Genomic DNA, 26,812 nt, shown 5'->3' on the forward strand with positions numbered 1-26,812 from the left:
AGTTAGTTAAATGTGATTATGTTTCTCTCGTATTCTGCATGAATACACTCAGTCATCGAGGCAAACTGATGAAGTACTCAAAGAGCAGTGAAGAGTTGCAGATCAGAACACCAGTAGTTTCATAAAATCACACATTATTCGGCGTATATTTCAAAAAGCAGGTTTTTGCTTCTATTGAGATTTTTGTGAGTCCACTCGGTGCCGTGAAGTCAAGCAGACTTGAGACCCTGCACTGGCTGCCACACAGACTCTCTCTCTCTCCCTTCCTGTCATCTAACCCGTCACATCTTCTCCGCTTGCTTAGTACCACAGTCTGGAATTACCGTCAGTAACAGATCCTGCTAATTTGAAACAACTGTTAACCCCTGACTTGTTACCAGCTCACATGATAGTGTGAAAGAAGTTTTACAAAAAAGAGCACACGTAGTGGTCATTTAGGATTCCATTGGTGTGTCGTTTCAGTCTGCATCCTTCCAACTGGACTAAGTTCTGATCTTGTGACTGGAAGGTTTCATATCATATCATAAAAAGTATTTCCTAGTGTTTCATAGGGCTTCAATGTAGTGATTAATTCAGCCATAGTTTTGAGAATAACCTTCATAACACAATCGTGTATTTCCTAAATAGAAACCACTTTGTTTTAGATCATGATAAAAATGTTCTGATGCAGTTTATTAATACATAACTGGAAAGGAAAGCTCATGAGAGCTACGGGGGGTGGAGTTGTGTGATTTGCACCAGGATGGAGGTTCTTTTGAGCTTCCAATTTTCATTTTTGGATTTGGCTGTGGCTTCGTGCTCACATAATCATTCTGCTTGCAGGAGGTATGCACATTACAAAACTCTTTTTTAAATTATTCAGATTGTATCAAGAATCTGATAAAACTCATGATGTCAAATAAACACTGTGATCGCTGGCTTAGGAAACCATTGACTTGGGAAACCAGTAGAGGACCTACAGTTCACCACTGTCATCCTCTCTTCTGGTGGCCTTATCCTAAAAGCTTACCCTCCTTTGGGCAAAGTTTGACTAAATTGTAATTTAGTTTATTTGAGGTGGACAATGCACCATGGCAGGATTTATGCATGAGCCTTGTCGCTCCAAACACCTACCGGAAATAAGGAAGTTGATACAGATGTATTTATGATCATGTCTTGTGGAGTTTGAAAAGGTGCTGTGAGACCAAAAACATCCTGTGGTTCTCTGTGAAAACCTCAATCTGACCAGATTTGGAGTCAAAGGGTTTTAAAGCCAAACCGTCATCAATGAGACGATAGCTGATAAATAACTCCCCTGCCTTCCTGTTGTGCGTTGATTTGCTGCTGCACCTTCCTGATGATGATGAACTGTAGCTGACAAAACTGCCTTGCTAGCTGGAAGTCCTGGCTTACTTTGGTCCCCCTGTTGCATCCAGAGCAATCATCCACTCTTGAGTTACAGTTTTGATCAACTATGCCCAGCTCTGGCTATGTGCCACACATCATTTTAAACCGGCACACTCATGGGCGCCAATGTGGCCACGTTCATTTGCTATTTACACAACTTAAAACAAGACTCCAGCTGATATGGACGTGCTGGACCCCAGCGGCAACAGCTACTACTACTCATCTCATCACTATCACCGCTCCCTCTCTCTCTTATTCTCCTCTATCCCTCTTTCCAGACCCAACTCGGTCGAGTCAGATGGTTGTCTAACATGAGTCTGGTTCTGCTCGAGGTTTCTGCCTGTTAAAGGAAGTTTTTCCTCTCCGCTGTATCTAGCTAAATACTGTGTGGTGCAATGCTCATGGTGGATTAAGGTGGGGTCAGACCTTGAAATAAAACCTTGAAAATATAAAGGAGTCGTAGGGTTTTAAAGCCAAACCGTCATCAATGAGACGATAGCTGATAAATAACTCCCCTGCCTTCCGGTTGTGCGTTGATTTGCTGCTGCACCTTCCTGATGATGATGAACTGTAGCTGACAAAACTGCCTTGCTAGCTGGAAGTCCTGGCTTAGTTTTGTGTCCCTGTTGCATCCAGAGCAATCATCCACTCTTGAGCCATTACATGATGCAAAAACAAAAACAACTTTATTCTGGTGTTCCTTTAGTGTCACAAAACCAAAAATTCAGCAGGTGATGCTTGATTCCATTGTAATAAACAATATACCAGACAGACAGGGTAAAAAAAACGTGCGACCAAACCAGTCTAGCTTCCACTGACTCCTCCCCCTGTCTGTGCCACACACAATCCTATATTAAAGAGACAGTGGCTGTTTTCAGAAACCTCCTAGCAGTACATACGGATTTGGCCAAAATTCAGTATGTAGTAAGTAGTATGTGAACAAGAGCAAAATCTGCAGTATGCCAAAACTCCCCGGATGTCTACTTTTTTTTTTTTTTTTTTTTCTTGTTTATGTTTATCTTTATTCATTTGCACAATTAAAAGAAAACACACACAAAATAAGAGCAAAGATGAATAATATACTGTGCAGGAAGAGGCAGAAAACTCAGAGAGCTTATTTGAAGCCTCCACCCAAATAGTGTTCTTTTTTTTTTTCTTTTTCTTTTTTTCCCCGGATGTCTACTGATTCTGGAAAATTTCTCAGTATCCATCGGACCAGTCTGCCTCGCTTACTGTTTCCCACAATGCACAGCGCTCGTTGCGCTTTTTATTTTATTTTCTTCTTTTTTGTTTAGGGGAACTCAGTTTTTCTGTGCTGTGAAAATTATTAAATTCCATATAAACCACTTCCTAACTTTTTAAATCATAAGTGATGCTAAAGAAGCAGTTTCTCTATCAGCTTGATCGTTGTTTACTTCCGCTTTCCGAAACCAGAAATTCAGTGACGTCTGGTCCGGCGTACTGCAACACAGATCCAACAGAACAGACAGACTGCAGACTAAATTCAAACACAGTCTGTAGTAGGCAGTACTTACTGCCTACTACATTCATAGGTATATGTAGCAGGCCGTTTCAAAAACAGGCTGTGTCTTCTCATAAAAAAAAGGAAGTAATATAGTATATAAAACAATTATAATTTTTACATGCTTTACCACTAAAATGTCTCAACTATACTAACACTAAATAAATCTATAAACAGTCATTAATAACCTGAAACGTTACTTTGACTCATACATGAACTAACAATGAAGATTCTCAGATTACTTTCAGAAAAATGTAGACATTAATACTGAACTAACAATGAAGATTCTCAGATTACTTTCAGAAAAATGTAGACATTAATACTGAGAGCACTTTTGGAACAAATGAGTGTGATCCCAGCGTGTAATAGTTCCTCAGTTTGATATGCTTGCTCCTTATCCTAGCAGCCCACATGGTGCAATAAAACGCTTCTTGATTTCCAGTTTACCCTATAAAAATATATGTGCAAACAACTAAATCAAGGTCTTAATAATGCAAAGCCTTAGCCATAACATCATAAAAGCACAAAGTGAGGAGTCTTATTTCATGAGTGCCCATTATTCCTAAACTGAGATCCACAGAGAAATCCCTGGATGGTCATTGCTCCAGGGCATAGCCAACCCATTCTGTCCACTGGCTTTCAGGGGGATTTCTCACTTACACTCTTTCTTTTCTTTTTTCTGTAAAAGTTTCTCTTTGCCTTTTCCTCGCGCACTGTTTACTTGTCATTGTGGGGGTTCTGCAAAGCAGCTGTTGGAAAAGTTGCTGAGTCCACTTGCTTCCATTGTTTGTGTAATTTGGACTAATGGCTATTTGAGCAGCCTGTGACATCAGCAGCTTCCTGCGGGCGTGAGACATGTTGAGCCATATGGCAGCAGTGCCCTCCCTGCCACTGTCAGGTCTTAATTGTGTTTGCTCTGCATTTACTGTGTGTGTGTGTGTGTGTGTGTGTGTGTGTGTGTGTGTGTGTGTGTGTGTGTGTGTGTGTGTGTGTGTGTGTGTGTGTGTGTGTGTGTGTGTGTGTGTGTGTGTGTGTATCTCAAGACTGGTTGATTCCTAGATGTTTTCACCTATCCAGTGTCTAATCACAGGATAACCGGTTTCTTTGTGGTCATCATGTCAACTCAACCACGAGCCTGATTATGTGTCGGCTCCTCTATCTCTGTAATCTTTTTAAATAATCATTTATTCTTGAAAGATAAACTTCCCTTCTTGATTCTGATTTTGTGCCAGCAACAACATGTCGGGCGGTGGCGAGGAACGCGTGCCTTGGTTTGCTATCATTTTCAATCACATGCTTGATGTAAAAAGAGAATTGCTAGGGAGGAGAAATCAATGCCACCCCTTCATACCACAGGACTGGCACTATGGGCCAGGCACATGGATTAGCTGTAATGTAATTTCCCATGTTAGAGGAGTTACCATGCAGAAGTTCACAGATTCTGTATCCGGATTATTCGATGTATGATTTCCTTCGAGCATATTTGGTGTATATTACGCTGGGTGGATGGGAACGTTTACATTTATTGCTGTTGAACTGATTTTATGTGAGATCTTTCTTTTCGCTGAATATTCTCTGAATCATTAGGGCTTTATATGGTCGACATTAACGACCACCTGTCGCAAAATGTCCTGATAAACAAAGAGGGAAAAATCAAAGCTAGGGATGAAAATATATATCGCCTGAAACGTGACTCCTGGGAATAAAAGTTAACTGGAAAAATTATGTTCTGCATTTAGTTTTTGATAAGATTTGATATTTTGAGTTGTTTTTCAGCTGCTTTCCTAACATATTAATTAGTTTACCAGGTATGAAACCTTTTAAATCTGAAAGCATGTGCACATATTTTGGAGAAAAGTTATAGAAACATGAAACTTCAGTTTTAAAAGAGACGATTTATAAGTTTTGAATAGTTTTAAATTTGTGCTCCTACAGCAGACTTGTAGAGAAGAGTTTTTAGTGGTGGGACTCGTTATTTTCTCAGACCATCTGTTGTGGAGTCCAAGAAAACCAGACAAGAGATGCGAGAACACATCACCAGAAATGAAGAGACTCCCATGCCCACCACTGTGAGGACTGACCTCTGAAAAGGGGCTGATGAACACTCAGCTCTGAGAAAACAGTGGACAAGTCCATCTACACTGCAAAAAAGGGGAGCTTAAATATAGGGTAAAAAAAACTTAATTCAAGGTGAAGATTTTGTAAAACTAGTGAAATGATGTGTCCGTGCAGCGAGTTAATTTTACTTGATAAGAAATCTTAAAATGAGAGTTAAATCTAGAAATAAGCAGGCTCTGAAAAGTATTAAAAGGGTTGAAATAAGTAGAATATGATGATTTTTAGCTCAAACTACTTAAAGCTGCTGTGAGGAACTTTTGTTTTGTATCAATTCCAGTGCCCCTTGTGGACAAAGTGATACCTCTTATCTCTTGTCCTATAAATGCAAAAAGTAGTGTTTTCAACAAAAACCTCATGCTGTTGTCTTTTAACAGTCAACTTCATCAGGCAATGTGATTATTTTCCATGAAAACAGTCAAATAAAGGCTGTTTCTGAAGCGAGATGTCCATCATCTGGTCTGACACCTATCCCCTCAGGGTGGTTTCAGGCGTTAAAAATGACAATAGAAAAGGTCTCAGTGTTGCTGCTGATGATCTTTTTTGCTATTGAAGGTCATAAAGAGGCATCGGTATCATTTTCAGTCTGTTTCTCAGCCAGTTCAAAACTCCTCACAGGGCCTTTAAAAACAAACTTCCTACAGCACAGTTAGAAGTGAAATATACTGAATATAAGCAAGAACAATCTCATTTATTTATTTTGTATACTTAATTTGAGCAAATTAAAGCCTGGGACAAGAAAAACACCAATTGAAGTAAAAAAAATGACTCACTATTAGAAAACTATGATTACACTGTTTCTTGATATAAGCTGGCTCATCCTAAAATAAACCATAATCCATCTTCAAACTAAAACTAAAATCTTTAAACCAGGTCTTATTCTTAGAATATACCTCTGAAATGTTTCTACAGGAACCACAGCAGCAAGCTAGATTACTGTCAACATTTAATACATTAACAACATATAACGTCAAGAACACTTTAATAGTGGCTCAGGGTTGATGCATACTTCATTTCAAACAGTCTTTAGAGCCAAACCAAAACAGATATATCACCATACAGCAGAACTATGAGCATCAATAAAATACAAGCTGAACTGTGTCTTGAAGAGATGCCTCATGTGTTATTCTTAAATCAACTTGAAGTTGTTACTCAATCTTGAAACAAGTTTTATTTGATGAGACTTTAGGTGAGACAACCAATGTAGCTTATTTTAACAATAATTCACTCAATTTAAGATTCCCAGACTAACTGAGATAAAAAGACATGTTCATAATAAAGATTCAACCATACATACAAAGATTAAAAACAAGTAAAGAACTCTAAAAACAAGGTCCTTCATCTAACATGTCTCAATCTAAGAATTAAAATCTTGGCAAGTTCCGAATTATTTTTCAGTCTAAAAATGAGGATTTGCCTCTCAGAAACTCTAATTTCTACATTTTAAACTTCTTTCTTGAACACATGGGCTCCAGTTTTCAAAACATTAACTCTCTGTCAAATCTGGAAATAAAACAACTCACAAAGATAATGCACAATTTGAAATTTGGAGTTTTTCAGCAGCAAAGTATGACACATTAAGCGCGGTAAGAAAGCAGGCGTACTGCCAATGGCTGGAAAGTCAGAGGGTGGGAAGAAGCCAAGAGGCTTGATTGGTACTTGTCAGCGCGATAGTGGTGACAGATGGTAAAATGCTTCGGACAGAGATGGAGGAGAGTTGGAGTGAGGTAAGACTGTAGGAAATGGGGTTACTGAGAGGAAGGAGGGAAGGGAGGAAGGAGGGAGAGAAGGATGGCAGGAGGGGTTGTGGGAATCATTGCTACGTCACCTTGTACACCAATATAGCTCTGATGTTGCTGACCGCTGCTGGGGAAGAGACCAGTTAGGTTCTCCGCTCTGTGCTCTGCTACTAATCACAAATAGAACCAACAGGTTGAAACTGTTGTCCGTATTACGTCTGTTGAGACAACTTCAGAGTTTCAGAGGGTATATTTTGTTCTGATATGTTATTGGACGACGCAGTGGCAGCCAATGAAACTGAAATTTACTGTCTACACGAGGGCAGCAGCTATAAATAACTTTTTTTCGGAGCAGCAGGAAAAATGGCTGGTGAGGCTTAGTTGTCAAAGCCAACTCAATCGCCCCACTCACTCCTCATTTCACTTCACCTCTGAGTCTTGTGACGTTTACTTTCACTAATCCAACATACCACTTCCAGAAAAAGTGCCTTTAAATGTGTTTATCTCGTACTTAATCCTTAAATGTAGTTTCCTCTTCTTCTGGTTTCGTTTTTTTTGGTAGTTTGACGGTTTTAAGGACTTTCTGTTGGCAAACTCATGACGACTGTAATAGAAGCTGTAGCCGGTGAAAGTTTAGACTTTCCCCTCGGCCTGTGTGGCCCCCATCCTTCTTTTGGCGAACGCACTTTGACAAGCCAGATGACCCTCTGATGTCACTCTGTCCAAAGTCCAAGAAAGCTGTTCAGAGACTCAGTCACCTGGACCACAGCTCTCAGCACCTTGTTTGACACTCAATGTCAGCGGATTCCAGGTAACTGGAGGGCGTTTCTTAGCTCTTGTCGGCACTCAAACCAAAACTAACATAGTAACACCTGATAGGCAAGAAAAGAGGGCAAGTGTTGATAATCTGTCAGAAAAATTACAGTGTTAGAATTTATGGTTTACGTTGGAACGCTGTGCTTGTTTACTTTCTAAACTGTGTGCATTTTTAGTGAAGGCAAGCAACTTACACATGTCATGTTTTATACAGTAACAGTCTTCTTTCCTTTTCAACATGCTTTAATTGATGTCTTATTTCTTTGCAAATACCCAAAGCAGGTGTCCCTCCAAAGTCCTCAAGTATGCACATGTCAGCAGATCTCTGAGGAGTATTTGCAGTTTTCCAACCCATGCACATAGTTGTTGGTGTGCTCTGAAAAGTTCCAGTTGGTTGGCAGCTGACAAGTGAGAATAGTACATTGACCTGTATGCTTCTCTTTGACCCCATTATCCCGTGTTACTCCGTCCTAATGGTTGAAACAAGATCATGTTCAGCTATGAAAGAAGTAGAGAAAAATGTTCCTGAAGAAAGGGCTTCTCAGGGTTAAGTTGCATGACTCTAGCTGTAACATGTGTTTGTGTGTGATGGGGTTAGTAACCAAATGTCAGGCATGTGAACTTAGACTTATGGATCTGACAGTTATAGGCTCTGGTCGGGTACATGAGATTCTAGTTACCTCAATATTGTTATTTGCCTTTTGATATCTCTGCATAAAACCCCCACAGCTGATCCCAGCATAAATCCAACCATTTTACAAGCATCATCACTGAAACTTGGTATGAATCAAAGTGATGCTTTACTGCGGACATGCCAGCCTTATGGTAGTCGTGAGGGGGCCAGACCCCACGTCTCAGTGGCCAAGACATTTCACCTATTGCTGGAGCACCATAAATCAAGAACCATCCCCTTTTGCAGCAGTGCCAAATGTGGAGCAAAGCAAGCTGACCCTGCTTCCTCACCCACACCTCACCCCCTGAGACCGTCTCTCATGGCATGATGGTGGCTATATGTTGACTGTGCAGGCCGGGGGTACGTGTCTGATTTGTTGAAAAGTTAAATTAAGGCTCAGGAATGTTGGTATCTCTCTGTGCCATTTGGGAATAGAGTGAGAGGTGCATGACTTCTCTGAAGTAGAGTCTTGAGCCACATATTCTGATGCACATATGTCTGTTTGCATCAGACACTTTATGGTTTGCCTACTTTTCTTTGCCTGTATTCAGTCCATGTGGTTCTACACTTGCAGCAACATTTGTGAAAATGCATCAATGAGGAGTTAGGAAACTCGCTGTACGTAGTTGCTAATAAGCACTGTCATCCTTTTCCAATGGAGACTCACTGATGTGATTTTAAGTCATGGGCCAAAGTATGTTACACTCTGCTTAAACTTGATCAAAGTGAATGCAGTGCCCTCATATAGCAGGCTAACGCACCCTGGTCAAACCTCCTGGGACCAGTGGAAAAATATGGCACCCTCTAGTGGGTCACAGGAAAAGTACTGTGCTGTGTATGAGTGTGTGTGCCCTCTCCGCCCCCCTTTCCTGATCCTCAGCACTGCTCAGACAGACCTTGAAGACAGCAGATCTGCAAAAAAAAAAAAAAATACAAAAGTTCATGATAATGAAAAAGTGCAAATTCTAAAGCGTCATTAGTGAAGTGAAACCAGCAGAAAAACCAATGGTCCAGTCACTTCCCTGAGTCCAAGAATCCCAGGCTCCAAAGCTCTGTTACAAGGTGCCGCTTCAGATCAAAATCCCAAACCACAGCTAACAACAATTACAGTCTTAAATGTAGCATCCTGCGTCTTCAGACGTTTAAACAGTTCTCTGGTGACACAAATGAGTTAAGCTCTGTAATAAATACAAAAACAGTTCCTCTCATTTTAAAGGAACAGATCATTTTATTTATTTTAAGTTGTATCTCAGCACTAGTAAATGATCTTAGCCCTCTTAGTTATAGGACTTTAGAATAATACATAACTGAATTCTTCAGTTTTTGTAAACTTACAGTCATCAGAGTAAAAAAGTTTTACTTCTTTTTTGTGTGTTTTGGACGGACCATTTCAGAGCTGGGAGCCCACGTGATATAACTAATCTAACAACTAAAACTCTATTCATTGATGTAGCACTACTCCTCATTACACTTTAGATAATTCAACATAACATGTAAAGAATAGAAATATAATTAACAATAATATACTGAGGTAATAGCTGTGTTTGTTGATCTTAAAGAAGAGTAAAAACAGTTTTATTCCTCCTCTCGTTGCCGTCGGGGTGCGATGCTAACACATGGAGTGACTATAAATCTGTTAGGTGATACCTCTCTGCTGGTTGAATGATTGTGCGCTTAGGCAAAGCACTGATTTGAGACCGTGCAAATCTACAGATAGAGCTCCGCAGAAAAGCAGAAGCAAAGAAAAACAACGACATGCTGCTTGTTGAAACATCATTTTTATGGAGTATTCTTTTTACTTTTCATTGAGAATTCTTTTTAACAAGATTGTCTTTAATATTAGTGTAAAAAGATCACACAATCATTGAAAGAATGACATTAAAAAAAAATGAAAAAATTAAATTGCTTTCCATAAAGAAAGAATATTGTAGCATTAAAAAAAAAACATCAAATAGGTTGTTTTTTAAATACAGAAAGAACTACAATTTACAAATGATTGATTCTGCAAACACATGAAATATTAGTAGAAATAGAAACAAAACAAAACATGATTAATATTGAAACTCTCATTCATGTTAGTGGATTAATGTGTTGTGATGTGGTATTACACAAAGATTAGAGGTGTCATTTCTTGATCATTTTTTACAGCTGATTATTATCTGTACCATTATAGTGTACTTTTGACTATTCTCCTTATCTTCATACAGTCATGTTATATACACATATTTATGTAACACTTGTATATATTTTAAATTTGTATTGTATCTATCTTTTTTTATCTATTTCTATTTTTACTTATTTTAATTTACTAATTGAAACTTATTCTCAATTGTACTTATGTCTGGGTCGCTGCAGCAACTGATTCAGTAAAGTAATATCTCATCTCATCTCATCTTATCTCATCTTATCTTATCTTATCTTATCTTATCTCATCTCATCTTATTTTATCTTATCTTATCTTATCTTGTCTCATCTTATCTTTTCTTATCTTATCTTATCTTATCTTATCTTATCTTATCTTATCTTATCTTATCTTATCTTATCTTATCTTATCTTATCTTATCTTATCCTTTCTCTACTTATACATTTTTCAGTCAGTGTCTGTTTGCATCGTGTGCCTAATCCTTAACACGGACAGCTGGAAATGATATCCCTTTTGAAAGCTCGTCTTCCCGTGGCCTGACTTACAATCAATCAAAATTCCTTAGAATTAAAGGAGATTGAGACAAAAATGTGTTAAAATAATAAGCATAATACATTTTATTTATAGGCACCTTTCAGGACACACAAGGTCACCCTACAAATGTAACAATAATAAAAACACACGTAACATAAAAAACATAAATAAGCACTCTATAAAACAAACAATATACAATATACAATATGAAAAGAAAACACAATGAATGGAAAGATATAAATGCAATAATAAAGGTGTTCACAGAGAATGTGCAGATCTAAAAAGTCAGGTTTTGAGGCAGGATTTGAAACTTGGAAGTGTGTTGATTTACTGTAAATTTGAATTAATATTATGCTTGAAAATGATTCTTTATTTGATCTGAACTGTTGTAGTTAAGAGTTATTTTCATGGATTTTAATTTGTTTATTTTCTAAATCTCCAAACAGCCAAAAGAAGGACAAAGTTTTAACATTTTATCATCACTTTAACTAGAAAGTTAAGGGTTAAAACTATTGTTTTAATTATTGTTTTTTAGATAAATATTTATTGCAGTTAACTTAAAGAAAGGTGAATATCATTATGTGAATATATCTTCAAATAAGTCATCAAAATAAATCCATAAACTTTTCTGCTGTTTTAAAATTAGAAAAATCTTTAGACCTTTTTTCTGATTTACACAACAAAACACTCGTACAAACAAACAACATAAAGTGGTTATTTAATCCTGTGTGTCTATAAGATAAAAAACAGTGCCCTTAAAACTTCCATAAAAAACATTTTGTCTTGCAAACTAAAACAACTGTGAGTCAAGTATCGTTTGGTGTTTCTTTTACAGCATGTGATTCCCCATGCAGTAAGCTGAATGCTGAGACGGTTTAATCTATGTGTTTTGACAAAAGGCTGTTTCTGTTTAAGGTCATCAGACATTTTGATTTTTCACACTTTGAACCCCACTCCTGACTTCCTTTCAAACCTCTTGTGGGTCACCCTGCTGCCACTGAAACAACAGCTTTACTCTCTTTCCTCCCTATGCGTTGATCTACCCCCGTCCTCACACACACACACATGCTGACCACTTGTGACTTCTCATCACACGTGTCTCCTCTACTTGTCCAGTGGTCACTGACACAGGGAAGCAGCGTCCCTCACAGAGGGTAAAGACCAGGAGCAGTGATGTTATGCTAATGAACATGTGCTAGCATTAGTCGTCATACTAGAGGGTCGAGACATACGTCAGTGTCAGCTGCTGGGCAGAGTTCAGGCTATAGGGAAGCAGTGCAGAGTTTAGTATCAGAGGTGTTAGTTCGACCTCCGCAGCCTGTCTTTTCAAGGTTAGTGTGTTTCTAAAATACCTCCAGGTGTGCTTGTTGGTATGAGCTTGTTGTAGAGTATGTATCTGTAAGTCTTGACAGCTGTACGCTGTTGTGGATCTGCACAGAGCCTGGGTTTATATCTGTCTGTGGTGCAGCTGCAGTGTTTGGACGTTGTGGGATATTTTGCTGGACGTTTCATTGGAATCAATGGAAGTCTGTTCTGTAGCTCGACTGACTTCAAATCCTTCCTCTAATTTGTTACTTCCCCCAATGAGGGTCTGTGGACTGATTGGGCCCATGTGGTTTTTTGTTTTGACTACGGAGCTGCCTTGGAGCTTTTGAGCGTGTGTGTGTGTGTGTGTGTGTGTGTGTGTGGGTGGGTGTGTGTGTGTGGGTGTGTGTGTCTGTATGTTTGCTGTGACATTGTGCTTTAGGGCCCATGGGCATACATTAGTGTAGACGTAAACTGTGATTAAATGATGTGAAGCCATTAAGCCGTCATGTCTGGTGACATTCATTTGATCTTTTTATCATTTCTGTAATTCAATCATTTTAACATTTAACTAAATGTTAATGCAGGGAACTCTACTCGTCTGTGATTATAGACATCTGTTGCCACTAAGTGTTCCTGTTTGGAAGTCGCCTGTAGTCTTTGGAGCATTGTTGAGTTTTAAGAAACTTAACTTGTGCAGGTTGTTTTTCATTATTTATTAATCAAATATAAACTTTTTCAAAATGAAGCAGTCTACTGTTTTTATAAAAAGTGGAATTTCAAAATGAGTGTGTCTGAATTTAATATTATGCTTGAGAGTGTTTTGGTGAACAGGTAGAAAAAACATGTGTGTAGTGACGAACACATTGAGCTTTGAAGCTGCAGCCAGACAACCAGTTAAAAGGAATAACACCATTTCAAGCCTTTTCTCTTCTTGCATAAAATACACGTACAATTAAATACTTTCTTCACAGGTGTTTAAAAGTCACCTCTTGGAAGGGAAAGCTGACACTCAGTGTTGTAAAAGTTTATGAAAACTTAAAATAAAGAAGAAGCTCGCAGCTAATAAATTCACATTGCTGAACCAGAGTGGGTGGAAAAATATTGGACCAGTATTTGTATGTTTGCATGGAGTCTCTGCTTTGAGACGGATGGGATCTCTAAAAGCTCTTTTTTTTCTGTATTTGCGATGAGGACAAAGGCAAACAGGAAAGCAACACGTGAAAAACAGTCTGCTGTAATATTTGAAAGGCTTACAAGAGCGGCAGATCAATTAAAACACAGCCATGATAAAATAAAAACCTCTATATATTATATTCTGATTTCAAACATGTCATTCAATTTGTAAGAATCTTGAATACACGTTTTTAAAGGATTTGAAATGAATACAATACAAAGTTCACACTTAAATAGATGTTGATACTAGCTGGATAGTTAGTGTTTTTGATAATAGTTCATAAAGACATCAGATTTCTGTGTGCATGAGTGGGATAAATGCTCCGTGCTGAAGAAGCTCTGAGATTAGTTTGTTTCCTTCCTCATAAAAACCTGTATGAATAATCCACATCACTCTATTCTTCATAGATCATCTTCTTCTGCAGCAGGACACCTTATAGCAGCCTGATTATCTGCATTTAATTAAAAGCAAATACTTGTTAAAGTTAACTGAATAGTAGTGTCAGTGACAGAGTTTGATAAAAGCCATTTGTATTAGTTAATATAAAAAGTACATGAAGCCAGTTATCCTGACATGGCAGAGCTTTTCTCTGCTTTAAAAAGTTGTATTGCCCTGATGTGTAAATAAATCAGTTTATAAAAGATTTCATTGAAAGTTTTTAGGTGTACAGGATAATTGAAGCTTATTAATTTTGTATTACTTATTACATTTGCACTGTTAAATATCAAGCTACTCTCTCTGGTTCTCTCTGATGGTTAACATAAAGCCACAAAAACACATTTTAACTTACATTTTTCCATTGAATTGTTAATTTAAACTACAGACCAAAAGGTGAAAATGTTCTCTCAACATTAAAGTCTCTGCTGTTGTTGGTCTGAAGTGTCACACTGGTGCATTTATGAAGAGGGGGGACTATTTAAAAACACCATCAATGAAACGAGATGTCTTTGGTTTCAGTTTATTCAAACTTTAATTTCTCTCTGTGTAACTCTTAATCACTCTCCCCCCCTGCATTAGCAGTATCCGTTTCTTTGACACCTATATTCACTATCTTCATCATAAGATTGGTCCAAAGTGTTTAGCGCTTCGTGCCAGCTGCCTGAGAGTCCATATTAGTCTATCAAGGACACAGTGTGTCGGGATGGCAGAGGGCAGCTCTAGTATTTATAGCTTTGAGTCATAAGTTGGAACAGAGTAAGTGTATCACTCCATCAACAAGCTTGCTCACTTAAGTGTGTGTATAATAGGATGTGAACCTAGGGACAGTCAATTGTCCAAAGTCATTCAGCTGCAATGACTGCAGCCTTTGTGTTGTAACCACTGAGACATCAATACTTGATTGTTTTCTATAGATCTGTTTGATTTATTTTGTTAGTTGCAAAATAAGAGAATGATGCACAAATACCTGTGTGTCCTGAAATAAACACACTCACACTTTTTGCAGTGATTTGTTTTGCTCTGGTAAGATACAATTTTGCAAGAGTCCTGATTTTGATGATGGCTAACTAATGAACTAACTAACTAACTAACTGTCTAATGATCTAAATACAGTATAACATCATAAAAACATAATGTTAAAACAGACAGAAACACACCAAACAGACAACAAGCATTCAAGGATCAGGGGCTAAAATGAATGGTAGTTGTTGGTCTGCAACAACATTTTTGGGGGCATTTTAAATCTTTTGAACACTAATAGATTTGCACAGTGTAGAGGTTACAAAGTGTTGTGGAAGTTTTTCCTGTTCCTGGTGAATAATGAAATAGGGACTTCTGCCGGCCGACAAGGTTTTATTATCTTTGCAAAGAAAAGGTCAATCAACACCGGAGTGGTCAGAATGAAGAAAGACCCCAAGCACCGGGAGAGCTAAACATTTATACCTGAGGAACGCCCCTTAAGTTATGCTTCACACCCTTTGTCTGCTGCAGGTATCTGCACAGGGACAGGGTTGTGTATTCAGGCGGGAGGTTTAAGAGGTCTAACCATCCCAATTAAAACAACAAAACAACAAAAGGAAGCAAAATTACCATTAAAAAAGTAATATGTCAGTAAATCATATTTTGATATTTAATCTTTCATAATTACAACATAGAGATGTGTACTTTGACATAAAGACAGAGATCAAACCTTTTTACACAATAACACAAGTTACAAAGCACTTTACTCTCACTTTAGTACGTATAAAAAGCCAGAAGGCAGCAACTGATGAATAATGATAAAATATTAAAAACCCAATAAAAGTAGTGAAACAAACATCAAAACAATAAACAGAAAATCAGTAAAAAGCTAATCTTAAATAGTTTTCAGAAGTGAGATCAAGACCTCTTTTACAAGGGTGACCTGTCCAAGAGGTCAGCAGCACACGTCAAAATAAATAGTACATAGAATGGAGCATATATACAGACAGTATGTTAAAATAAAAATCAAAAAAGTCTTCTTTATTGTCAAAAACTGCAGTATGCACCAGACATACTGAGGATTTGATATTACGTTTCTCTCTCAGAACCTAGCAACAACAACGACAGATACACATAAGAAAGCTAGAAGAAGATAAGAAGTAAGCTAATAAAAATAATAACATACAGTTTAAAACAGTGCAAAACAATCTGCTATAGTGCAATTTAAAATCAAAGTGAGTGTGTGCGTTTCAGTCCTGAGGATGACAGACCTCAGCTTTGAAAACAATCAATAATTTAAAAGGTGCAACTATTTTTCAAATAAAGTGCAATTAGTGATCACAAACAGATTTTTTTTAAACCCAGGCACTGTTCAGTGTTGGAGCCAAAGGCTTCAAGTGAAATTTAAAAAAATGACAGTGTGTTAGCTTCCTTTATCTCCTCCAGGAGGTCATCCCACAACATAGGAGCTGAACAGAACAGGGCTGAAGCACTTTTAGTTTAAAGGTTTGATCGAGAAAGTCTTAGTAAAGACCTACTGCAAGATCTAAGGTTACATAATAGACCATACAGTGTTTTCAAAACAGATAGAGATCCATGCATAAAAGGTATATCACCAAAGGTTTTTAAAGGCATTGCTCTACTTTATAAATAGTAACTTTAAGTCTCCTGCCAGTCACAGCAACAACCTCTTTCTCTTTACATGGCTGGCTTCTCCTTCCTTTTCACATCCCGGGGCCTTAACATTGGGCCCTCGGTTTATAGGTGGACAGTTCACAGCTCAGCAGGAGTATGAGTAATGGTTGTGATATGATGAGTTTATGATGTGACAGTGTAATCGTGAGACCATATCACAACTGCACAAGCCCCTGGAAGACAGACCAGGAGGTGATAATCCTTCACGAGATTCAGTTGCACAAAACGTGTTTGAAAATGTAAATACTAAATCAAAGTTGTTCCAATTTAAGGAAAACCACAACCTGATGTATAATCCATCTCTCTACATGTGCAGGATTGCTAAGAAAGATCTCTGTAGACACAAATAATTAGGATTCCAGTTTGTTACTGCCTACAAAATGTAAAGTCTGACACATCCTTCTGCAGAACAATGAGGGAATTCAACACGTCTAATCTGATTGGTCTGCTACCTTTCAGCAGGGCTGGTAGGACCAGTGTGTGGGCTGTGTCAGGTGCTTAACATAGATGATGTGATACATAGTTGAGTAGCCTAAGTTTAGACAGCATGTGAGGACATCTATCAGAAATTGAAAGGACAGACCAGTCAAACAGGGTCACAGCAGGAGTGTGTATGGTGGCTCTAATTGGTTCAGTCCCAGTGAAGGACTCTGGTTCAACACTTTACACTTTTATTTATATTTTACTTACACATCCTGGTAGAGCATTCGTTATCTTGCAAAGCAGATGTGTTCAATGTATGTGGCAGAGTTTATGAATAACACAAGTGGTTTATTTTTAACATTGAACCACCTTTTCTCAGATCTATCGGTTCCTGCTGGCATCGTCCCTTTAGCTTAAAAGAAAATGATTCTTGTGCTACACTAACTTGTTTGAGGGAGAATGGTACCTTCTTGTTTTCCATCTCTGTGCCTGAAGCAGTTTTTCTTCTACCAATTAACTTGAATAAAAACCATGTAATGCTTTGTGGCAGCAAACCTTCAAATTTGCAATTTTATCTTCATTCTTTTTCTGAACTTTCCAAATTGGACTCCCACGCCACTTCAGCCATCTTGCCAATGATCCTTTATTCATACCCTACATCCTCTGCAAATAGAGCTTTTGCTGTTTAGTCCAAATCCATCTGCACAGTCTCTCCTCTTCTCTTACATAAACTAAATCTGGGAATTGTTTGAAAATACTTACAATATTGCACATTTATACGGTCTGGTTCTGTCTCCTGTGAAGCACCTTTTCCCTTTATATTAATTAATTCAAGCTTATGTAGCCACTAACCTTTGATTACATATTCTCAGAACACCATCGCAAAGACAGAGAGACTGAGGAGAATGTTGAAGGAAGAAGTTAAGGATGAGAAAAGAACATATGATCTAGAAAGAGGTCAGACAGAGAGTAAATAACAGACTGGCTTTAGTTGTTTGCAAGAGACTGAACTGCCAACCTGAAACATTTTGAATAAAATCCCATGTCTGAATCTAACTCCCAGAGCAAAGTGTTGTGATCAAAGACTCAAACATGAATGGTTCCCCTCTCAGCTGTAGTCTGACTGCAACAAGCTGAACATATTTGCGATTCCTGAACTGCTTTTCATTTTTGTTCCACAGCATCGGAGTGGTCCAAGTGGACAACACTGATAAGAAGGGCCTCCAGGCACGGGGTCAGCTCCCGGCCAGTGGGGAAACCGGGCCTCAGCAGCAGAACCAGCAGCTTTTCCTGACCCCCGCCAGCCTCCAACTTGCTCAGCTGCAGGCCCAGCTCACACTCCATCGCCTTAAACTAGCTCAGGGAGGCAATACAGCCACTGCTGCCTCCGCTCTTAATCAGGTTCTTTCTAATGTCGCCATGTCCCATCCCTTGTTCAATCAGCTACGGACTTCAACTTTAGTTGGGAACCCTCAGGGTGTGCTTCCTACAGGGATGCTTGGTTTCCCATCATCAAATTCAACCTTAGGGGCCTTGGTGGGAGGGGGGTTGAATCAAAACCCTGCAAATTTGAGACTAAACCACCCTGGTGGAGGGGTCCAGCAGGATGTGGAGTATGGTAAAAAACCAGTGTCAGCTTATCCCTCTGATACTGACAGACGTCTTCAGTTCAGTGTAGCTGGAGGTACATCCACAGCACCAGCTCCTGCCAGTGATGGACAGTACTCCATGATTAACACTCTGGCAAACAACATGAATAATGTTGGCTTTCAGAGGGATATGTACGGGCATGATATGCTGGGGCAACAAGCTGGGTTTAGTGTCGGTGAGCACAACACTAATCTTTATAACCCCACTGGGCGTAAGGAGCAGTGGAAAGGCCCCACTCACCTGAGTCACAGCGGGAAGGTGGACATGGTTTCTAACGCTGGCAGTGTGTGGACGCCAGCTGGGCAGTCAATGCCGTCCAGAACAGAACTGTACAACCCAGAGGAGCCAACCCCGGACCCCAAGTTCAATCCCACCAGTGGGGTGTCCTCTTTGGGCTCCAGTAGCACCCAAGGGTTCGGAGGCTACCAGCCAATGCATGGCAGTGAGGAAACGCTATCTTCGGGAACGAGGACACTTCAACCTTACCAAGTCAATGATTACCACGCAGTTACACCCACTCAGCTTCCACATCAGTGCAGCATCTGTGACAAGAAGGTCTATAACCTCAAGGTGAGTGAACACATGAGTCTGAATGTTAATGCTGTTGGGGAATCTGAAGCTGAAAGAATAATTCACCTGCAAATACACCTAAAGGAAAATAAGAGAGTAGAGAACTGAACTGGAGGGATATCTGCTCCCTGAGTGAGGTCAGCTATCTTTATGAGACAGGATGTCCTGTAAGCCTCGACTGTTTTTAAAGCTTAATGTCGGACTTAGTGGTGGGGAAGTATCCATTTCAGCCTGATAATAACGGTTACATCGGAGCAACTGTGAAGGCTTTCTTTGATTCTAATCCAAGATATGACTTAATTCGCTCCCAGACATGAGCGCACACAAGAGCTACCATGAGACAGAGAAAACGTGCATACCTTGTGTCCCCTTCTGAACCGATGTTTGGGTGGTGTGTGTGTTTGTTTCTAGGACTGGGACCAGCACGTGAAGGGAAAACTACACCTGCAGAATCGAACATTGTACACAAACGAAAGGTGAGATTGTAACTTGATTGGAGAGAGTTTATTCTGGGATACATTTGTTAGTTTTTAAAGAGTTATGATTATCCTTGACTCAGCTTTTGAAATTCAGCCCTGTGTTTTTTGTGTGCATGTTTTTGCTTCAGGTTTATCTCGATCAGTACGCGTAAACACTTTATCTCTATTGAGTCGCTGATTTTATTTTTCATTTCCCGGCTCTATATCCAGCTGTCTTAATGTTTCCATGAATATGAGCTCTGTCACAAGATATGAGTGAGCAAGCAGGGGAGAGGCAGCTATAATCAGCCTTCTATGATTGTTGCAGCTCTGCAGTTGTATCCGCTGGAGCTGTTCACTACTCTCTTGGCAGGCCTTTGGATGGCGGTGTAAGCACCAGAGGCACAAACTCCATGGTATACTCCGGTACGAGTCAAGGTAGGCGAACCCCTTCGTGAGAAGAAGTGTCTGTGTTTGTGAGCAGTGTTGTCTGATTGTGGGAATATGTGAGTAATGATGGGGGTGAGGCAGTATTTTTAGAGTTGCGTGAGGGTATGAGGCACTTGTTTTTATAACTTGACACAATGTATTTTGGTACATCGAGCATGCTGCTAGTTAAGCACTTCAAAATCCAAAATGTAGTGCGCCGAAACACAAAACAAACGCTGTGTTTTTACTTGGTGAGGGTTTATGACATTTCAACAACAAAACACAGAAACTCATGATACGTGCTGCTTTTCAAGCTCTTAAATATACGGACCAAGTGTTCTCTGAGGTCAAAATGACCCTCCAGGTTTCACTTGTTTATTTACTTTACAACAAAGATCACGTAAAGGGTTGTCGGCAGCATCATACAGGCTTATTGTTTACATCTGGTTTATGAGATTAGTCTTTGAGCAGCCTTGAGTTCTACAGATCAGATTAACTTAGAGAATCACAACCATGTATTCTCTCTTATCACTTTATCTACCAAGGAGTATCAAGGAGCAAGTGTTGTTGCTAAGAAACTTTCATTGTAATGCTTACAACACATTCAACTTTTGTAAACTTTGACAATCTTGTTAGACTTCTTATACATCTTATCATTGTGATGCATAAAATGGAGTCACCCCATGACAGTTTGAAACCTATTTTGTGATAATCCTTCGATTTCTGCTCAAGAAGAGTTTTTAAACTGTTGTAAACATCAGCTCTCTGCAACTTCAATCACTCACCTCCTTATTAATTAGCTCTCATGCATGTCTGGGCCCCACAACTACAACTTAGTGTTTTCAGAATTCACAGAAAAAGTAAGAAAATTGAAAAATGTTAAATTTTCACAAAACTGAGGAGAATTGAAATTTAACACAGAGCCATGAAGTCAGCAAATGCAACCCTTTCCCACACTCGGTCTGTTATACATGGACAATTTTGGATACAAATTTGTAAATTGTTTTCACAGATGTATCAGGAGCTAATTCATCATTCTTGCCAGCTGCAGCCATGAAGACCTATCCCATGACAGACCCAGGATTTGCCTCGCAGCAGCCAGAGTCAAAGGTTAGACAAATGTATGAGTTTCTCTCAGATGCTCCCTGCGTTTAACAAATTTTGCGACGGGCTGGAAGGAATGCTGGTGATGAAATAACAGCTGTCATCCTATGTCTAATTTATGATTAATGTCAAATATTTGATCGAGACGTAGGCTTTCAGCGCTCTGACCCGTTTTCACATTGGAGGTATTTTGTGCAGAACAAGAGGGTGAAGTGATTCATTATTTTCCTTTTTTGAGGTAAAACTCTGCCTTCTTCTTTTTACCACAATCTCATCGGGTGTTTTTGATGCTCTGCAGCAGGAAACAAGTTTATCACTTGGGAAATGAATGTGCCCCAAATGTATTTCCTTTAATAAATGGAGTTAAATCCCCTAGTTTACAGCTGTTGGGCCCATGCAGGGAGCTTGATCTCGGCTTGACAGCTAGATTTCTGTCTAGATGCAAATACATCATTGCAGCCGTATTTACCCTCATTCAAAATTTTACTTTTGCTCTTCTTATAAAAAAAAATTGTAAATTGTGTCCAAAGCAGCTGGAAAAACATTTGAATAGTTTCAAATTAAACATGAAAAAATGCTATGAAAAGCATCCGCTCCATTATACATCCTACTGTTAACATGTCTATTTACTGGACACAGCTCAGCAGCGTCTTACATTTTATCCTTTCAGAGCAGAAACAGTCTCACATTTCAAAAAAATACAAGCTGTTCACACACTGCTGTATACAGACTCATGCTCCAACCACATCACAAACATGATGTCAAGCAGAGTCGGTGACATCTTTTAAATCTCTTCTTAAGAACCATTTTTACAGACTTAATTTTATGTGACCTCATCCTTTGAAACGTTTTATTTATTTATGTTTTATTATTTTACTCTAAGTTTTTATCCAACTAATTACTTAATTAATTGTTTTAAATATTATTTGATTATTTTATTTGATTACTTATTGTTATTTTATGTTTATTTCATTTATTATTTTAATCCTCCAAACTTTTGCTTCTCAATTTTCTATTTTCTCTGATGTGATGTTGTCTTCTTCTTATTCCAAAAAGCTCTTTATTGTCCTTTAATGCTTTTATTTACTTATACATTTTTATTTACTTATTTATTTGTTCATTTGTTAGTTTATTTATTTATTTTTTAAAACCTTTTAAGAATGATTTATAGGTCTATTGTCTCACCACTTTATTCTGTTTAACTTTTTACATTTATTCTTTTTAATTTCCTGCGTTTTTAAAATTCCTACACTCCTCTATGTCCGTCAAAAGCTTTTCTTTGCTATCCAAATGAATATATTATTATTATTATTATTATTATTATTATTATTATTATTATTATTATTATTATTATTATTGTTGTTATTATTATGTAAATGTCCATAGGGACCATAAATATAATTTTTACTCTACTTACACTCTGAACCAAATCATCCCACATTGAGTGTCCATGACTTTATCTCTTGTGGACACTCGTGGGAGATGGAGTCGTCGGCTGAAGGGCTGCTGCAGTGAAGCTTGCGTAATATGACGTGCACTGAAAAATAAGGTGACAAAGTAGTGCTAAATGAACACATTACACATAGCAAGGAAAGGAACTTATTCAGCTGTACATTGGTTGTAAGTCAGATGTACCACGTGGGTCTACAGTGGAGGGAGATGGTCTTGACTGAGGCTCAAAAACAGCACCTGTTGATAGGCATCAGTCATGAAAGCAAGTCCTCTTGAAAAGCTCGGTTCATATCATGACTGACGAGAAAATTAGCCCCACTAAATCTGAGGAAGGCCTTCTCTGGTGCCCGGCACTGAGGTTTCAGCAGTCGGCTGGCATTACACGCACAGGATGAAGGGGTGTATACCTGTGCAGAGACACGATGTGGACTTTTTTTTTTGCTGAATTTGTTTTAAATTATTGAAACTCTTTACGATAATTTAAAGGCATGCAGAAAAATGTACATAACCTACATTTGATCTGTTTTTCCTTGGGACAGAATTACATTCAGTTCACAACACCATATTATCAAAATAAAGTTTGCAAAATCCTGAAATGCTTTTAATTAAATGTGTAAACATTACAGAAATTACAGGAACAATGAAACAAGAAAGAAAAAAGAAGAAACAAGGTTAATGTGGAAGAGTAAAGGGTTGTCTTGATATGAGTAAAATTAAAATACATGACACACTCTGGGCCTTAAAACAGATCAGATTGAAATGATGTCAGACTATGCTTGTTCCAGATTCTGTGGTCGTGGTTTTCAAATCCTTTACATTGTAAAACCATGTCTTCAATTCTAACAAACGTCCATGAAACTGATTTTTCGTACCCGCCATTTAATCCCGTCTTTGTCGTCTTGGAGCCTTTTTAACAGAGGCCCCAGTCAGTGAAGTTTAAGTCCTACTCTTTAAGATGGTTATTGACAAAGGGCGTTCTTATATCGGTGGGAACATATTTATAGGCTGTGCTACATGAGCTAATGTTAGTTGCTATAAACACACACCTGTCTTAGTACAACAGGTGGACTTTTATGCTTTGAGGGCCCTGAGTGGAACAGAGAGCACTCACACAAATGTAGAAGCAAAACCATGTGACGTTTTATTTTTTAACGTCTGAAAATTAAAACCTGTGACATCAACATGAGTTAAACATGAAGTAAAAACCTTTTGATATTCATTCACTTACTTTGTGATCATATTTGATAAATAAAACTGCACGTATGAAGAGGCTCACTCGCATAAAAGCACACACATGCAGCAGTCTTTAGTCCTATGTTACACAGTAGCTCCTTATGATAACAGACCTCAACCAGATAAACACAGGATTACAGCTAACTGCTGTTAGGAACATGCACCCTAAGACCCAGATGTCACACCCCCGGCTGCAGTGTAGAGTTTCAGACTGTGAGAGTCTGGTAAAGTGATCATAGGGATCGGCAAGTGAGCACTCCGTGTAGGAACGTGGGGAGAAACTGTGAAACCACACTGATCATCTACCCTGGATCCTCCAACACGGTTCCAGCCCTGAACAAATAAATAGACATGTCCTTAGGAGAGATTCCAGCTCGTGTCAGTCAGCATGATGTTAGAGTAAACAGAGAGCACTGTGTGAACTGATTGTTGTCCTTTGCAGCATTTGGCCCCTAGTTCTGTAGGTCATAGTGTTGGGGTGTGAAGGTTTCCCCGGGAGAGCAAATGGCAGAACAAACATACTGTGGCACGAGAAGCCGTCACCTCTGCTGACCGCTGTCTGCGGCAAAGTGTCAAACTTCATGGGACAGTATGAAACAGAGAATATCTTTAAGGTTTTAATTCAAAATGATAAATACAGAGTGAAAGAGTGTTGGAAATATGACAAAGGACATCTAAAGGGATCGTTTGTAATGACTTTAATTCACTTTCACTTTGATCAACTCTTTCATATCTGACAGTTTTGTTGAGCAATGCAGGGCAGGTAAGGTTTCACTACACCAGAGCCGTCCAAATAAAAGTGTAACAAGCTAAACAACAACAAACCTACAGTGTGTGACTCTCCATCACTGCACACATGATACAGTATTGCTCTTCCTTAAAGTTTGCTTTATTTGAAAAAAACCTTACTTAAAAAACATTCCTGCTGGTTCACCTCCCCTGATCCAAGTTTTAACATTTTAACTGTCTTCTTATTTCCTTGGAGATGTTTTGCAGCTTGCTGTTGACAAGTTTAGTGTTTCTTTAGGGATGGTAAACTTAACAGGGGTCAGTCATGTGTTACCTTGTTTTGGGATCACCTGCATGTGTTTTCCCTCGTTAACTGACATTCTAAGCTTCCACTCAAGGTGGAGACATCTGCCCTGTAAACATTGCATGTCTGCAATGTAAGTCCGCTTGTACTTTACAGTATGAAGCATAATGTTAGTGACCCATTTCATTGCATTATGGCTTTGTGGATGCAGGAGCAGGGAGACATGAACACACGCACACACAACACTGTTCCCTGCTTCTCTAAGAGCTAACTTCCACCAGATCTGAGTTCGGTTGGTCGGTCCACCGTGTCACTGGAGCTGATGTGTGTGCTTCTGATGGCTCTGCTATATTGCATTTCTGCTCTGTCTCTGCCTCTGCATATACACTACCAGTCAAAAGTTTGGAAACAACTTCTCATGCAATGGGTTTTATTTAATTAGATTTATTATCAACATTGTAGATTAATACTGAAAACATCAAAACTATGAAATAATCTGGTTTTACCATAATCTGGATTACAACAGTAGTCAAATAGGACTATCCATTGTGTACTAACCCTACCTCTGAACAACACAACTGATGGTCTCAAACACATTAAGAAGGCAAGTCATTCTACAAATGAACTCTTGACAAGGCTCATGTTCCTTAGAAACCATTCCAGGAGACCACTTCATGAAGCAGACTGAGAGAATACCAAGAGTGAGCAAAGCTGTCATGAAGGAAAAAGGGGGCTACTTTACAGAATCTAAAATATAAAACAGATTCTGCTTTGTTTAACACTTTTAGTTCATTCAATAATTCCATATATGTTCTTTCATAGTTTTGATGTCTTTGGTATTAATCTACAGTGTTTACAATCATTACAGTAAATACAAACCCTTGAATGAGAAGGTGTTTCCAAACTTTGGACTGGTAGTGTAGATACGCAAGACTTCTACTTTATGCTGGATGCTGTAGCCCAACGCATCAGATCAAGCGAACAGGAAGTCAGGCCTCCGAAACAAAGTTAAAACATTGGGTTGTTTTTCAGAATAAAATTCTCTGTGTTGGCACCACATTGTAGTTCACTTTAACAACAACAAACTGTCATAACGAGTGAAGCCAGGCCTGGAGTCAACAGGTTAGAGGTTAGAGGACGATAAAGACAACATGGAGTTAGAGAAACATTGATTCTGTAATTACCAAGGAAAATCATGCAACAAAAGCTAGCTTCACCTGTCTTTAGGCTATTTTAAACCTAAAACTGTGATTTTGTTTTTGCAGTGATGCTTCCAGTGTCCAAACCTCCCCCTTAATGGAAGTCCACGTAAAAAAATCATAGTGTGCCGCTGATTTAAATAATTGTTTTTCTTATTTTTGTTGTGTGGCATGGACCCCAGGAAGACCAGCAACCACACACTGTGGAAGCTAATGTGGATCCTATTAAAGAATAAAGAAAGAATAAAGAACAGTGCTTAAGAAGGCTCTGGTGTGTGGAGCCTCCTTGTGAGTAGGCAACGACACGTCATAACTCTGCACCCTAATTTGCGGTTAACAGAACCAGCTACTGTTCGAGACCTGAGCCAACCCTGACAGGGATATCAATGCTGTGGTCAACTGTTCTGAGCTCACAGACACAGACAACATTTTTGCAGATCAGACATAAGTGACTGAAGCGAGCAAGACACTTGTTCTCTCTAATATCCCAAGGACATAAACAGCCTATTCTAGGATCTGTTTATGGCGAGCAACCTGCATTGACCTTATGTAGTCCGATCGGTGGCACTGGCATGGAGCAGTTAATAAAATTATCACTCTTACATCTGAAGCTGTTGATATCAGTTAGCTGGCCAGGAAGCATCAAGTTGTGTCATAGATATTAAGCTATAAGGCTCATCCAGATCATGGTTAGACTTAAGTCAGGGCGTGTTCTGGATTACCTGATTAGTATAAATCATCCAAAAGTATCTTTAAAG

At 38.8% G+C, this 26,812-nt stretch overlaps 1 protein-coding gene across 1 annotated transcript in view; it reads left to right on the forward strand.

The window, feature by feature from the left end:
- The window catches only part of rbm20 (RNA binding motif protein 20), a 69,993-nt gene that overhangs the window by 31,270 nt on the left and 11,911 nt on the right, over positions 1-26,812 (forward strand). Inside the window, exons 3-6 of the mRNA XM_034687244.1 lie at positions 18,108-19,146; positions 19,558-19,622; positions 19,933-20,042; positions 21,046-21,143. Of these exons, the coding sequence (XP_034543135.1) occupies positions 18,108-19,146; positions 19,558-19,622; positions 19,933-20,042; positions 21,046-21,143 (1,312 nt within the window). The remainder of the gene's footprint in view (positions 1-18,107; positions 19,147-19,557; positions 19,623-19,932; positions 20,043-21,045; positions 21,144-26,812) is intronic.

Source organism: Notolabrus celidotus, chromosome 7, assembly GCF_009762535.1.
Source record: "Notolabrus celidotus isolate fNotCel1 chromosome 7, fNotCel1.pri, whole genome shotgun sequence".
NCBI classification, from domain to species: Eukaryota; Metazoa; Chordata; class Actinopteri; order Labriformes; family Labridae; genus Notolabrus; species Notolabrus celidotus.